General features: G+C 36.2%; 1 protein-coding gene across 2 annotated transcripts; it reads left to right on the forward strand.

Annotated features, from left to right (window-relative positions):
- Positions 1-2,284: 2,284 nt before the first annotated feature.
- Positions 2,285-6,225, forward strand: LOC144630011 (omwaprin-a-like). Of its 2 annotated transcripts, none has more exons than XM_078488288.1 (5): positions 2,285-2,470; positions 2,588-2,653; positions 3,060-3,096; positions 3,226-3,360; positions 6,103-6,225. In XM_078488288.1, exons 2-5 carry the CDS (start codon positions 2,597-2,599, stop codon positions 6,108-6,110), a joined length of 237 nt encoding a protein of 78 aa, XP_078344414.1. In that variant the 5' UTR covers positions 2,285-2,470; positions 2,588-2,596; the 3' UTR covers positions 6,111-6,225. The 2 variants fall into 2 exon arrangements, with proteins under 2 accessions (XP_078344414.1, XP_078344415.1); XM_078488289.1 differs by having other exon boundaries at positions 2,289-2,470; positions 6,098-6,225.
- The last annotated feature ends 5,551 nt before the right edge of the window (positions 6,226-11,776 follow it).

An 11,776-nucleotide genomic window follows, 5' to 3' on the forward strand; every position in this document is an offset into this window, starting at 1 on the left:
AAAGTTACGGCGACTTTGGGTCCCAGAGTAGGCCTGGTATTTCAACTGGACCCATGTAACGCAAATGAAAGATAAACGCTTTCTTCCCTTTCCTTCTCCTCCCCTCCCCACTCCTTCCTTCTCTTCCTTCCCTCTTGCCCCTCAGCCGAAAGAAGCATGTTAGTTCCCTATAGAGGTTATTCATCTTTTTTTTCTTTGATGCTTTTATTCGAGAGCAAAACATGTGCACAGACTACGAAATAAATTCAAAATTGAAGTTTGCAAGAGAAAACTGGATCATCTGGTGAATATTTTAAGCAAACTATTTTTGAAGAACTTATAAATTTCACTATTTTACTACATATAAAGAAGTAAAATAAATATTCCAGTGTCTTTATGTTTTTCTCGACAGTTACATCCTGTTTCTACCGAATATCATACGCGCGCGTGATGCCTGCATATTAGAGGAATTAGCGTGTGCTTGCTGGGTGGGGAACACGCCTTTTCCCTCAGTCTTTCTTTATGGTTGGTTTCAGTCAAATGCAAAGGAGTGGATAGGGCTTTGTTTGGTGCAATTTTATTAGTCACAGCCCAATGCAACAATCAAAACGTTTTCTCAGGCACGTTTAAATCCAACAGCGAAGAATATTTTGTGTTATATTGGAACAGGTCGCTGAGACTGCACTTGTCGGATGCTGATAAAATCAACTGGGTTTTGTGGTTAAATCCACTGTGATAACAAGCCACTTGTAAAGACATGGGTGATCAATATGTAAAATCTGTTATCAAATCTAGAAATCAAGGACAAGAGACCCAATACCAGGTTTTACTGTTACAAACATATATCGTGCGGAAAATAAAAACCAAATCGATATCGTCACACAAATAGAAATTGTTACCAATGCTCATCACAGTCTGATAAGAAAACAGATATGTATTTACTTACATGTTTGCTCTGTTGCACCTTTCTGAAAATCGTTGCAAATAAAATCTCTTTTTTTTTAAAAGAAAGGCGGTTGGAATAATTGCAGTCGAAATAACCGCGAGAAGTTAAACACTTAAGGGCGCACGCAACGTCTTGATAAACATTTTAGTAACACTTTTGCTTAAAACGATTATACTCTTGGTAACTTTGATAAAATACTTAAAAGCTTTATTTAAGTGTCAAAATCTATTATGTAGTAGTTGCGCAAATTTTCATTTATTTTAGTGCGCGCACTGGACACGGGATGCATCGGCACAACAGCAAGTTTCACGGAAAAAGTGAATTTCACGGTTGTTCTCAGATACATTTGCCTCCAAGTTGTCTTGAAATAATCGCACATATCTTTTACTGGGTTTTCTATTCGGCATTAAGGTCTTTAGGGTTTTCGTAAATCGCAGTTGGAGTGCAACATTATGGGGCCCCAACTGGCAACCTAGTCCCCAAGGTCTTCGATGTTTTCAAAATGGAGCCGCGATTTTGGGGACGAGGTTGCTCAACTAGCCAATTTGTGAGAAACTGTTATAAGCAAACTTTTTTTTAAACCACAAAACCATGAAACCCATGAAACCCTTGAAACTATGAAAACCCATTAAATCTATGAGACCCTTAAAACCATAAAACCGTGACTGTAAAAACCCAGGAAACCCAGGAAACCCATGCAAACATAAGAACCATGAAACCATAAACCAATGAAACCATAAAACACCATGAAACCCAGGAAACCAATGAAACCCATGAAACCCATTTAACCTATGAAACCCATGAAACCATGAGATCATGAAATTGTGAAACTCATGACACCCAGGAAACGTATGAAACCCATCAAACCATGAACCATGAAACTATGAAACCCAGGAAACCTATGAAACCCATGAAACCCACGAAACCCTGCCATGAAACCCTTGAAACCATGAAACCCATGAGACCATGAGACCATGAAACTGTGGAACTCGTGAAACCCACCAAAAACACCCGATAAGAACAGCTACTTAGCTGACCCGACAAATTAATAAAAAAATTGAATTTCACTCCACTGGGATTCCTTGCTGGGAACTTGCCTTAAAAAAATTATTTAAAACCCTGAAAAACACGTTAATTATAGGAACACATATCCTCAAAATTTCAAATGTTTTAAAATGTTTTGAATGCAACAACAGAAGGTGTTTTGTTAATCACCTTTTGATGATCACAAACGACCGATCGCGAATTTATCTACCTCTCTGCACACATTACGGACCTATGTAACGTTAAGTCAAGTGGTGCAATCTGATGCATCTACATTAAAAGTAGACAAAAACAGCCATTAGGCTGAGAATATATTTATTTTGAAGTCAGCTGTACTAGCTAAGGTAAATTGGATGTCAATTGGATGCTCTCGACATGAAACTCGGCACGCACAAACTTGAGGTTTTACATCTAAGGAGAAGTTTTCCTTTCTTTGAATCTCAGCTCGATAAACGAAGAATCCAGAATTTCACGTTTGTCAAGGGCGGTAGCAAGAGACAGGTATGGTAAACAGATGAGATACCAAAAACATAATAGGCAATGCTTAAAAAGGTTCGTATTGCAATACGGCTTTCGACTCGCGTTAAATTTATGTTTCATGTTCTCTGTTTCTTTTAGACTTGAACCATGAAGCGTTTCATCTTTGCAGTTGTGTTGCTATCTATTGTGTGCACTCTTTTGAATGTAAGTATAACTTACAGTATTTCGACTAAATTTCGATATTTCTGAAACTTATTTTTGCGACAACAACAACCGCAATTTATTATGGTATTTCCAAAAGATCTTAAGAAAAATATATGTATAAAATAAAATCACAAATAAATAAAGATAATGTTCTCATGTGGAAAACAAAGATTTATGCATAAGGGCCAATGCATGAAAAACAAAAGCAGCAGTTGATCGACATACAGTAGAATCAATGCTGTTACAAAGGAACAAAATTTGCATTTATATTATACTCATTAAAAATACTAAGGTTCAAGTCATGTATTCTTTCAGAGCTTTAGTTATGAGTTAAATCGTTTCCTTTAAGTTTAATTTTATTATTTTTGCGAAATTTAATCAATTCCAACTAATTTTTTTCTCTTAGGATGAAGTGATGGGCTCCTCCGTCAGGAACAAAAGAGGTAATAATGGCACACACTAAAAAAAAATAATCTCGAGCGTAAATTACGATATAATTATTCTAAAGTTTGCAAGTAACTTGAAAAATTTGAATAAGTAGTGACTGATTTTTAACTAAATTTTTTGGACAGCGATGAAAAAGCCGGGTTTATGTCCTAAACCCTTTGGCCCTGGTGAGTGTTTTGAATTGTGCAAGACAGATGAAGATTGTCCTGGGAAGTTTAAGTGCTGCTTTGACGGATGCGGTCGGCTGTGTATGTCACCAGGTACGTCGTATATGATACCATAAAAACTGACGGGCTTAAACCTTGATACACAGAGTCAGTAGCGCACGAACACGTTGACAAACTCTTCATTTGACTGTGTGAGCACGAACGAACAGTGGGATTTCCCCACCAAGCATTCTATGCAAGGTGCTCGTTTAAACTCATAAGAAGATCACCTAAAACGTTTCTTTGGCAGTTTTTTGTAAGAAACGCAAGGGTTTTTAAGCTGTACACATAAGCATGTCTGTTTCTAAAGTCGTGTCCCATAGTGTGACTCCAAGCTATGTTATAGGAATGATTATGCATTTTAAAATGCGTTGATACATTACCTCATACAATAAGTTCACTTTTCCCACATACAAAGAAGAAACTGTGTTTTTATCTTTCAGCTATTTTCGTCTGCAAAAAGGATAAACCGAATAATTTTAAAATTCATTCACATTATCCTTTATTTTTGGCTAAAAAATACCTTAACGTGATTGTACATTTCTCACTGTTACTATGTTTAGTGTGTACAAAAAACAATTAGTCTTCTCGCCCTGTTTTCTCTGAGCTGTATATACCTCGTGGACTTTTCGTTTACTAAACTCGGGCTCCTCGCCTATATTATTGTTTAAGGTCGCGCAGGAAAAATTTTTTTTTGGACTAAACTCAAGATTTACTATAAATCTAACATTTCCCCAAAAATGAAAGTAAAATCTTAAAACGCACGCGAGTTATTTCGAAAAAAAGGTTTTTAAAATAAAAGTTAATAACACAGTTAGGTGTCATAATCCTCAGCGCGTTGACTTCCCGGCGACGTTTTTGCGCGAAAGAGCCTCATCCCGGAGCTCTTATTACGAGAACCACATTAGCATCTTTTGTTTACATTTGATTTTCCTTCTCTTTCATTCCAGATATCGCTATTCGGTTCATCGCTCTTCGTTTCTCGTTATTGACTTAATAAAGGTCGTGAAAAAAGTTAACAATAATAGAGAAAACTCCTTGGATAGCGAAAACATCGAAGCAGAGACCTAAGAAGAAGACAAATGCGGAATGTTGGTCGATGTGCGGGCGGGAGATCCTTCGAACAAATTGAACTACCCGTTGCTACTTCATTTCCTGTACTCTTCCCCTGCGTATTTTTCTAGGTTTTTTCATTTCTCTCGTACGCTGAAGTTCAACAAGGAGAATAAACGTGACTGTCACACTATTATTGTCTTTGAATTCCCGCGAAGATCGTTTCGCTGTGATGAACGGTAGGGGTGCCATCATTTCATTGGTCGGCGGCATATCCTGTTGACATAAGAGCGTAACATGTTTACAAATCTTCGAATGGCGAAAACTCGCAATCGTTTTTCGCGAGAATACCGTCTCTTTGAATGAATTAATAGGGTATGTAGAGTTGGCGGATTCTAACGAAATTTGGCCAGAACATTTGCAAAGCACCAAAGAACAAAAGTGTGTCGGGGATTTCCTTTATTTTGGATATTTCTCTTGTGACAGCCGCGGACGCAACAGGGTCGGCAAATTATTCGATACTTGAACTTTACGGGTCTATAAAAAGATAACCAATAAGAATTAAGAAAAAGCCTGACACACTTTGAGAGATTGATCCTTGCTGATTAACATTGTGCAGTTCTTTTGCAGTAGTGGTTGTGTTTGATACCCGATTAATTCGGCGGAATGACACTTGGTCTTTTTCTGTTTACCGGCTTCTTACTTCTCAAGAATGGCTCAGCCAAACATCGGATATTTTTTTTCGAATTCCACAGTTCTTTACCTTTCTATTGATATATAGATTGTGGTAGTTTACTTAAAAACAACGCGCGTACGAATTTTTTTTCGAAGGACACCCGCGAAGGTATTGTGTAACCTTAAAGCTTAATTTATTAGCCAAATTTCTTGACGGGGTGCCAGCTTGTCGAGCTTTTATTCACGACGTTTGGAACATCGATTTCTCGAAAATTTATTAAGGATATTAGGGGATGATGGAATTGCATCATGATTGTCCTTCTACTGAGGCATGACCGTCTAATGTGATGTTACATGCTCTTAAAAGTATAACTACAAATAATGCGATTTTGTGTCCAAGTTTTCAGCTAGAACAGCGCACCGAAGTAAATAATTATATAAACTAGTGATAAATCATAACCTCTTTTGTGCTATGAAAAGAACGAAATTTTCGATTTCAAAAACTGCTAGAAGTTAATGGCTTCTAAGAAATTTAAAATGTGAAAGCTAAACTTTAAAACGTGCTATTTTCATTTTGAGTTGGAAGTTTAAAAACTTCGCACTTGTCATAGCACAATAAACCAAGTTTATGTTGCTCGCAAATCATTTCCTGAAACTCTATATCGGCGGAGAAAACTTGCAGGTTTTGAGGCTTCCGAAGACCTTACGAGTCAATGTTTACAACAACGTGTGCTATATTCAAAGCTGTGAATCTAACAATGATAACTTGCAGTATATGTTTCAGCGCACGGGACACAAAGTTAAGAACGATTACTTGTTACTTGCAACTACTTGTTACTTGTAAGTACTTGTTGTGCAAAGAACGTTAAAAACAATCTTTATCAAGCATATTTCGCTTGTTGTCGGCTTCAGTAGTCGCTTTTCGTGCATATTCTTTAAATAAATACATACTAAAGATTGCAAGGGTCCTGCGCAACTTTAATAGTCTCTGGATTTTGGTTTGAATGGATACAGAAGTGTCCCGTTTCATATTCAAGTAACAAATCTCTCTTCTTTATTTTAGTTTAGGACACTGAGTCAGCAGTAAACCAGCGGTCAGGATTTCCGAGAAAGATAACATAACCTGACGTAACTTGTTTAGTTTCCTACATCATGTAAGAACACATGGAAATAATAAAATCTTTGAACCACCTTTTTTCTCTTGATTTGTTTGTCAAATAACACGGAGGTCAAAATCAACTTAGGGGGGTAGCCTGTGTCTAGACTCTTCCGTGAAATATCCTTTCAGCAACTAATAGCGTTAAAAGAGAAATCAGTTGCCGAGATGAAAATTTCACAGAAAATCCTGGACGCGGGCTACCACCCTTAATTGACCATGAAAACTATGACTCCGAAATAGAGCCGAAATACTGTTCATTTCTCTGGAGAATTCTATATTTTAAAAACATTGTTTATATCGCAAGATCTTTTTAAAGGAGCTGTTCCATGGATTTTAGCAAATATAGGCATGGGAAATGGCCACCAAATTCGGTAAAATAAAAAAATAACCGCTTCAAGCAGTGAAGGAACATTTCAATAACACATTAAATACAAAAGAAGGTACGGATGGCCAAAAGAAGTTGAGATTGAAACGGATTGCAATAAGGGTTTTTGAAAAACTGTTAGGCTGAACAGTTTTTTTTTCTCGTTTGCTTGTAACTTTACATTATAACGCGCGGGAGACATATTTGGTCGTTTAAAGAAGCTATGGTTTTGTCATTTGGACCCATAGAAGAAATTTATTTGCAAACATCAAGTTTCATAGAGTATTTGGCAAAACGTAATAAAATAAACTTAACGCTGCCGTGACACAGTCTAAAGAAATTCTAACGATCAGGCTTCCTTTTTGTCCAAAAAGAGCAATCGCCCAATGGCAAGATAATTGTAAATTATCTTATTACATGAAATTTTCGCGACACGTTAAATTCGCGATTTAAGGTGCGCATATTCCGCGACAATTAAATTTCGCGATTTTGCGAAAATTTGTATTTTGAATCACTTTAATTTTGCGTTTTTGAAAAAGACTCAATTTAAATTTCTTTGGCAATCAAGGGAACAATAATGTCAAATGTAAGAAAAACGTAAGGGCGGAACTAAATCTCGGCAATAGCAACAGCAGAGCAGTTCTCCCGATGTCTACAAGTAGGTTATGCTTGTACGTTAGTTATCGTTCTTGAGTCAATTGACGACAACATCCATTAACATTGAAAATTCCTTTCTTCAGTGGTACTTAACTTATTCTTTCTTGATTATTGACATGAGATTCACTTAATTTTTGTGTCATGTTAAGTTCGCGACACTTATTGTTCGCGTCACTTTAATTTCGCGATTTTTTGGAATCGCAAAATTAACGTGTCGCGTCAATTTCATGTAATAAGGTATATAAAGAACAAAAAAAGTAACAGCAGGGTGCAACTAAAATTGATTTTAAGGCTTGTGCGAATGATGGGTCAATGATGTTGACGCACCACCATTTGCGTTTGGAAATGTGTTAATTGTTTAAGAAGTAGGAAAAAAAGCCGCAAGAAATAAGTGTTAGACTGACCAAAAAACTCATAAGGATTCTTCCGAATAATCTTCTTCACAACTAGGTCGCATTTCCGAGACACGTTTACAGTAGATCACATTAACGCTAAAACTAAATTGACTTTAGAGAAAATGACAATTACGTTTCTTTGTCACACATTTTTAAGGCGTTTAAATTTAAATATTAAATAAATTCTCGTTCCAATGTAAAGTTTAATACGGTGTCATTAAAATACGCTAAAACGGATAGCTTATGACTTAAGAAACAACAGAATAATATTCTTTTGAAGCAAGGTTTGTTTTCTACTAATCGTCTACTTTACGAATCGATATTGTTGCATGGGGAAAACTTAATTATAATGAAACAATTTCTGCTTTCTTTTTTACATTTCAGTTTTTAAAACATGTATTTCTTCAACTATGTGGTTTTGGTCAAAATTTCTCATGGCGTCATAAGATAATAATTTATATCGTATGGACTCATTATTTTTCTTTCGGTTCCCCCTTCGTTTTGTATACAAAGGTCATCTATATTAATCAATCTATTAATGAATAAGTTAAGGTTCAATATAGTCCATTTTACACATAAGTTCATCTTGCAAAAAATAAACATTGTAAAACGACTAAAACGATTTATCATTCGCTAGTTAACACATGTTTTGTAGTTGGCAGCACAGAAGAAAGGTAACAGAAATAGTTAGCAGCACATAATTGTTTCCAAAACTTTTCAACAAACAATCGACATAAACTAAAAGAATTGTAGCTCGCTTACAAAGTGAAAATCTTTATTTTTTAAGTTGTCTGTGTCCAAAATTGCCTCGGTCGAGTTCAACTGTATTGTATTATGCAAATATAAAAATGGGCTATTAACAGCAGTATGATATTTATCCTAATCTCAGCTGTATTAATTCAGGCTCTGTTAATGTTTGTCCTATGGAAATGACACCTAGTTAGAAACACTTAGCACAAAAGGTTTCAAAATTAAGGAAAAAAACTCAAAGAGTCGAGCAACGTTTATCAAAGGTGTCATTAAGATATGTTGAACAACTTCGCAATGCTCAAGTTAAGTTTTTAGAGATTTAAATATCACGATTCACTTTCAACTCACGTTAAAATCATATTTTTTGTATTTGATTTCTTGTAGAATTGAGCCATGAAGCGTTTTATCTCTACTGTGGTGGTGGTTTTTATTGTGTGCACTCTTTTAAATGTAAATATGCATTTCATTACTTCATTTTAAGAACTTGTGGAAAAGCAGTTTTATAAAGATACTTTTCATGATTTCACACATTTTTTTTTAAAAAAAATGGCGAACAAAAATGAGTTTGTAAGCCACAGCTTATTTTTCGTCGTTCGCATGTGAAGGAAAAAACTGAGCAAAATTATTATTTCGGTGTAATTACTCTGTTTTACTTTCCACATTTAGTACGTCACACTGGGAAAAAATAAAATTACCTAGTGAAATAGAATAGTAACTACGATTTACAAATAGCATATCATCATCATTATTTGTCGATTTCCGTACTACTTCATTACTTTTTTACTGCCGTTCTTTTTTGTATATGTGAACTTGTTTCAACCAAACAAATAGTATTTAGTTCATCTCGTTTACTCAAGAAGATCATAGTATAAAGTATGTGCGGCCATATTGGAGGAGTGAAACAATAGAATGATTTTCCTTTGGGAAAAACAAGCATTTTTTATGCAAATATCTTTTATTGTTTGACTCCTCTAACATGGCTGCCATGAACACACTATATTTCTTTGTTATTTCTCCTTTCTTAGGATGAAGTGATGGGTTCCTCACTCAGGCAGAAAGGAGAAGGTAAATATCACAGTAATGTTGAATTAGTAAATTGTGCATGGAATCATGGTATTTAAGAAAATTTCACTAGTTGGGACACTTGGAATAAACGAAAGACAACTACCCAATCAAACGGTCACAATCGAAACCTTGCTGTCTGATTGTTGGGTCACAAAGCAGCTAGAAGTATTACTACTTCCCGCCTGGATGGGATGCTAGTCCATCGTAGGTAGCTCCCAGCATATAATCAATAAATCGCCAGTTCTCATTAATACTCCTAGGTGGAGAGAGGCACTGTAAGATTTAGTATCAATGACCTCGCCGTTCTCAAACTTCAACTCGCTACCCCTTAGGGCCTGATTACATGAGCCGGGCTGGCCCGGTTAGCCGGGCTGGCTCGGTTTGCCGAGATGACTTTCAGCCCGGTATTACATGAGCCCGGTTAGCCGGGCTGGCCCGGTTTGCCGAGATGACTTTCAGCCCGGTTTTAGCATAAATTATCAGAGCACGAATGATCTTAATCACCTTTTTCCGGCAATAAAAAAATTATTTGGTGGTTAATTTTTTGCACTTATGCAGCTGGATGGGTTACGTTACCTCTACATCCTATTTAGAAGGAGTAGCATTGATTTTTTCGTCGGATATTGTGCTCGGAAGAGAAATTTAATGCTGGCCCGCTTAGCCGGGCTGGCCCGGTTAACGCGATTACATGGAAAATTCTCAGCCCGGCTAGCCGAGATCCCGGCATCGCGATACCGAGATCTCGGCTAGCCGGGCTGGCCCGGTTGTCATGTAATCGCAAAGTTGATTTTTGTTGCGTTTAACAGACGTGCCGAGATCTCGGCAAACCGAGCCAGCCCGGCTGACCGGGCCAGCCCGGCTCATGTAATCAGGCCCTTAGATAACTGTGTATCTCATTTATTTTAAAAGACCAAGGTAAACATTCCACAAAGTTTGGGAACATCCAGAAGTGTTTTTTTTTATGAACCTCGCCTAAATTGGGTTAAACATCCTGTCATTTTGCACCAGGCTATGTGAAAACGCGCACTATTTTCTCTTTATCAAATATCTGAAACATACAAAATGAACAACGTCTTGAAATGTTTCTTTAATACAGCTTTTACTACTGGTCAGCACTTGTGTCCACCACCGACAGGGTTTGGCAGTTGTGCTCTGCGATGTGGGCCTGGAATTAGAGATTGTCGACTTGGTCTAGAATGTTGCTCCAATGGATGTGGAACTGATTGTGTTGAACCACTCAACTGAACGACACGAGCTAGGCCGTGATTGATCAAGAGCGAGCTCATCAAAGGGACTGTGTCACGGATTTTTGCCAAATTTAGGCATGGAAATGACCATCAAATTCGGTGAAATATAAAAAAAATAACCTATTAAAACAGTGAAGGACCATTTCATTAACACAACAAATACAAAAGAAGGTACGGATGGCCAATATTGGATATTGTTGGGCTGAACACTTTTCAAAGTTAATCTCGTTTGCTTGTAACTTTAAATTATAACTCCCGGGAGACACATTTGGTTGCAATGAAGCTATGGTTTTGTCATTTAGATCTATAGAAGTAATTTTTTGCAAACATTAAGTTTCATAGCGAGTATTTTGCAAAACGTAATAAAATAAACTTATCTCAGCCGTGACACAGTCCCTTTAATGAATAAAACGCCTTGTAACGCATCAAATAAAATTCCATATACAGAAAATATGAGTGTTTTATAAGTTTAAAAATGAATAAGCAAAAAGAATAAGACATAAGGTAAAATAAAATTTAAAAAGCGATCTCTGGTTAATAAATTAAAGATAAAACAAACGCTCGACTACCAGTTTGTAGTCTTTAACTAGTAATGAAAAAAAAAGCGCGAACGTTGAAATATATACTATAAGTGTGAAAAAGCGGAATTACAATAAAAACAATAAAAATACTTTTGTAAAAATGCTTATGTAAAGTTGAAAATAAAATTGAATATTGTCTTGGTAATTGTGTTATTTGCGTAACAATGAGACAAAAATGCACGTGTGGTAACACAAACTGATAGGTAAACGAAGTAAGTTTAAAAACGCTTAAGGAAATGTTCTGCACTTATACGTCTAGTACTTTTATAATACTTATACGTTTTTATTCTTAAACGTCGAAAACTAAATTGTTGTACTATTGGGTTTAAGCCGATACCAATTGCCTTGAAAAAAATGTCAGTCATTCTTTGTCAGGTATCGAACTTCAAGTCGTTTAAATTCAAATTTCAAATAAATTTAAGTACCGATGTACTTTTATACCAGAAGGTGATATGACTATATCAGTAGCGAGACAAAGTTTTTAGTAAACTAAGACGAATACTTTTTAACGGATATGAAAAATA

The sequence above is a fragment of the Oculina patagonica genome, chromosome 11 (assembly GCF_052425735.1).
Source record: "Oculina patagonica isolate OP01 chromosome 11, crgOcupat, whole genome shotgun sequence".
Lineage (NCBI taxonomy): Eukaryota > Metazoa > Cnidaria > Anthozoa > Scleractinia > Oculinidae > Oculina > Oculina patagonica.

Bases quoted from the DNA above. Each gene is read 5' to 3' on its own strand.
- LOC144630011 (XM_078488288.1), top strand. From the start codon at position 2,597: ATGAAGCGTTTCATCTTTGCAGTTGTGTTGCTATCTATTGTGTGCACT. The intron at 2,654-3,059 runs GTAAGTATAACT...TTTTTCTCTTAG, and splicing joins TTGTGTGCACTCTTTTGAAT to GATGAAGTGATGGGCTCCTC. The intron at 3,097-3,225 runs GTAATAATGGCA...TTTTTTGGACAG, and splicing joins CTCCGTCAGGAACAAAAGAG to CGATGAAAAAGCCGGGTTTA.